At 43.4% G+C, this 2,435-nt stretch overlaps 1 protein-coding gene across 1 annotated transcript; it reads left to right on the top strand.

Annotated features, from left to right (window-relative positions):
• Nucleotides 1-1,710: 1,710 nt before the first annotated feature.
• On the top strand, nucleotides 1,711-2,133 carry LOC147481340 (self-incompatibility protein S1-like). The gene has a single exon (XM_086578906.1). It carries the CDS (start codon nucleotides 1,711-1,713, stop codon nucleotides 2,131-2,133), a length of 423 nt encoding a protein of 140 aa, XP_086435032.1.
• The last annotated feature ends 302 nt before the right edge of the window (nucleotides 2,134-2,435 follow it).

Raw genomic sequence — 2,435 nt, 5'->3', positions numbered from 1 at the left:
TTCACTCAACCTAGGTTCAGTATATTTCCGTGTCGTGCACATTATCCCATACGCCGCCGCAGCTCGAAAACGAGTTGGCGGCCCACCGATCTACGACTCTTTTAGGGTAGGTCACCACTGGCGCCATCTCTCCTCGACCGCATCGTATTAGCCACCTCATCCTCGACCCGGATCGGCTATTAACCTCCTCTACCCTAACTTCTTCTTCCACTACAACCGATCATCACCGGCCAACGAATCCTCATCCTCTTCTTCATACTCTCCATACTCGAAACCTCCCCGCATACCTCTTCCGAACGAAAGTGTCATCGAATCCGACATTGTAATATCACCTTATTCTCGAATCACCAAACCCTAAACCCTATAACCTAACACTGACCTACCAACTTAATAAACCCTACTGAACGAAAGAAAGCAAAGCGAAAAAATGAAAAGCAAAATGAAAATGTAAGCACTCACCGCAAAAGCCCTCGCTTTGCTTTTGGGAAGAAGAAGCCTGGAAATGCCTTTTTGGTTGCCTCAATTTTGATTTTGCACAACCGCTGCTCAGTTCCCAAGAAGTTATGATTACGCCTATGATATAGCCCACACACGCGTGTCCAAGGAACCGTCTTTTCCCCGACTTCGAATACCGCGCGGGCGACACGACTCCTTTCCAACCGCTATGATTCTCCGCGTGCAAAGAACACGCAAAAATTTTCTTTCCCGCCAAAACCACCTTGCTACAAATTTCCAACTCAGCGGCATCCCAAACAGAACGATCTCCATAGCTCGCTCATGCTTCACCCAAGTATTGAGTCTTCTCTCAGCAGATCGCCTGCATGAACCCAAACATTCTAATCGAGAGGGGTCAGGTAGGGGAGCAATATCCCCACTAAGGAACATTGCGACGGCACAAGCGACCTCAACGATCGACCTCCAAGACCGATCTGCGAGACTCCTTACAAGTAGGTGGTGTAGGGACATTGCGCATTGCGGCACAAAAGCGACCTCAACGATCGACCTCCAAGACCGATCTGCGGCGACTCCTTTACAAGTAGGTGGTAATTTGCGAACAAAGATACCTCAAGACTTAACACTTTGCCGAGACGGCGAGCGCCCCACCGATGTAATCATTGCCAAAATCTTATTTGTATTTTCCACCACCGGAAATAGGGACTACCGCGCCAACTCCCAATCGAGCACTCGACTTACACCAAAACCACTCCAAAGACTCATTCACGATCTCTACCCTACATTTGTACACAAAGGGTACACGTGTCTGAAGGATCTCCACTCCCAGAATCCTATAAATACCACCTACTGGAACTACGTCAGACCTGATTCTTCTCTCCCCAGAAAAAGGAAAATCGAGAGAAGATACGTAGGCAGTTCGCTCATAGCGACCTCGGTCATATCCAAAATCCAAACCCTTCCCGTTCATCCTTATTGTAATTCGGAGAAGATCAAAACGCTCCTTTACACATACTTCAATTCCATCTAGTACTGTTAAATGACAAATTATTTGATTAAGTGGTAATGAGAAAAACAAAGTACATGCCAGCATATCCCAATTAAGTATAAAATCATGGAATAACAGAAATGTGGAGGAGATTTCTATGAGCTAGCCTTGTTATATTCTACAAGGTAGGCCTAGAGACTTTTTTCATGTGTATTTTAGCTTATGTAACATCAAAAGAAGAAGTTAACCACACAAGGAGGCAACTCACAATGTGTACTGAGATCACTTATTATGCCGCCCTGATCATCATTTTCGCACTGACATGCGATTCAGTTCTTTCAGGTAACGATGTGCACGTGAGTATAAAGAATAGTTTAGGTGATGGGAGGAGTCTTAATGTTCATTGTCAATCCAAAGACAATGACCTTGGTGAGCAGACAGTGACGGATGGAAATGAATTTGGGTGGGCGTTCTCCCCGAATGCATGGGGAACCACACTTTTCTACTGTGATGTCGTCGGTTGGGGGAACGACAATGCAATTTTCCCATTTGATGCGTATTCATTCGGCCGGGACTGGCATAGATGTGAAACTCAATGCTTCTGGTTGATATCGAGTGAAGGTATGTATGGCTTAAATGGAGTAACTGGATTTTGGGAATTCATGTATTTCTGGCCTCCACCAGCTGGTTAATCCTCACCACTATCCAAATGCGTATTACATGAAGAAATAAATGACCATTGTATAATTTTCGTATTGATTATAGAGAGGGGTTCTAAGGACATATTTTATCTTGACACGTAAACAAACTCAAAATCGTTAGGGCATTTATAAGTTTCGGATTAGGCTAATATTTTGTAGATATGATCTCTTAACTATTCTAAACATTGTCACAAATAATCAAAAAAATAAAAAAAATTCTAAACTTGCTAAATATAGTATCAAAAATAGTGAAAATGAACGGTCTATAATTAGCCAAATTTTGTAAATTGTTA

This window comes from Coptis chinensis, chromosome 8 (genome assembly GCF_015680905.1).
Source record: "Coptis chinensis isolate HL-2020 chromosome 8, ASM1568090v1, whole genome shotgun sequence".
NCBI lineage: Eukaryota > Viridiplantae > Streptophyta > Magnoliopsida > Ranunculales > Ranunculaceae > Coptis > Coptis chinensis.
Note: the sequence above shows the minus strand (reverse complement) of the source record. Positions and strands in the feature narration are given on the sequence as shown.